The 442-nt window shown below is 72.4% G+C and overlaps 1 protein-coding gene across 1 annotated transcript in view; it reads left to right on the forward strand.

Annotated features, from left to right (window-relative positions):
* The first annotated feature begins 192 nt into the window (after positions 1–192).
* PTGDS (prostaglandin D2 synthase 21kDa (brain)) overlaps positions 193–442 on the forward strand; it is a 7928-nt gene continuing 7678 nt past the window's right edge. The window contains exon 1 of the mRNA XM_014529675.1: positions 193–280. Coding sequence (XP_014385161.1) covers positions 193–280 — 88 coding nt within the window. The remainder of the gene's footprint in view (positions 281–442) is intronic.

Genomic DNA, 442 nt, shown 5'->3' on the forward strand with positions numbered 1-442 from the left:
GGGCCCGGGTCAGCCCCTTGGGTCCTCCCCCTGCACCGGGCCGCCCGCGGGCTCCTCAGAGGCCAACATCTGGCTCCTCCCGGCTGGGAACGGCCACCCTCAGCGTCCCCCTGCCTTGTGCTGTGAGAGGAAGCAGTGCCAGGACCCGGCACCCCTGCTTCCGGGGGGTGGCAGGAGGGGCTCCCGACCCCAATGTCCAGCACATCCCACACCCAGGCGGGCAGTGGCCGGACACCCCCGGGGCAGGATGGGGGTCCCCTGCCCCTGTCCGGGCTCCAGGGTGGGTTCTGGCTCTGGAAGAGGGGCTGGCGCTGAGGGGCCTCTGCCCGCACCCAGCCCCCCAGGGCAGGGCCTGGCCCGTCCGGATCAGAGTCTCTTACATAAGAAGCCAGTGGGGGGCGAGCGGCCGCTGGGCTGGTCACCAAATCCTGCTCGCCCGGCA

The sequence above is a fragment of the Myotis brandtii genome, unplaced genomic scaffold, assembly GCF_000412655.1.
Source record: "Myotis brandtii unplaced genomic scaffold, ASM41265v1 scaffold691, whole genome shotgun sequence".
NCBI classification, from domain to species: Eukaryota; Metazoa; Chordata; class Mammalia; order Chiroptera; family Vespertilionidae; genus Myotis; species Myotis brandtii.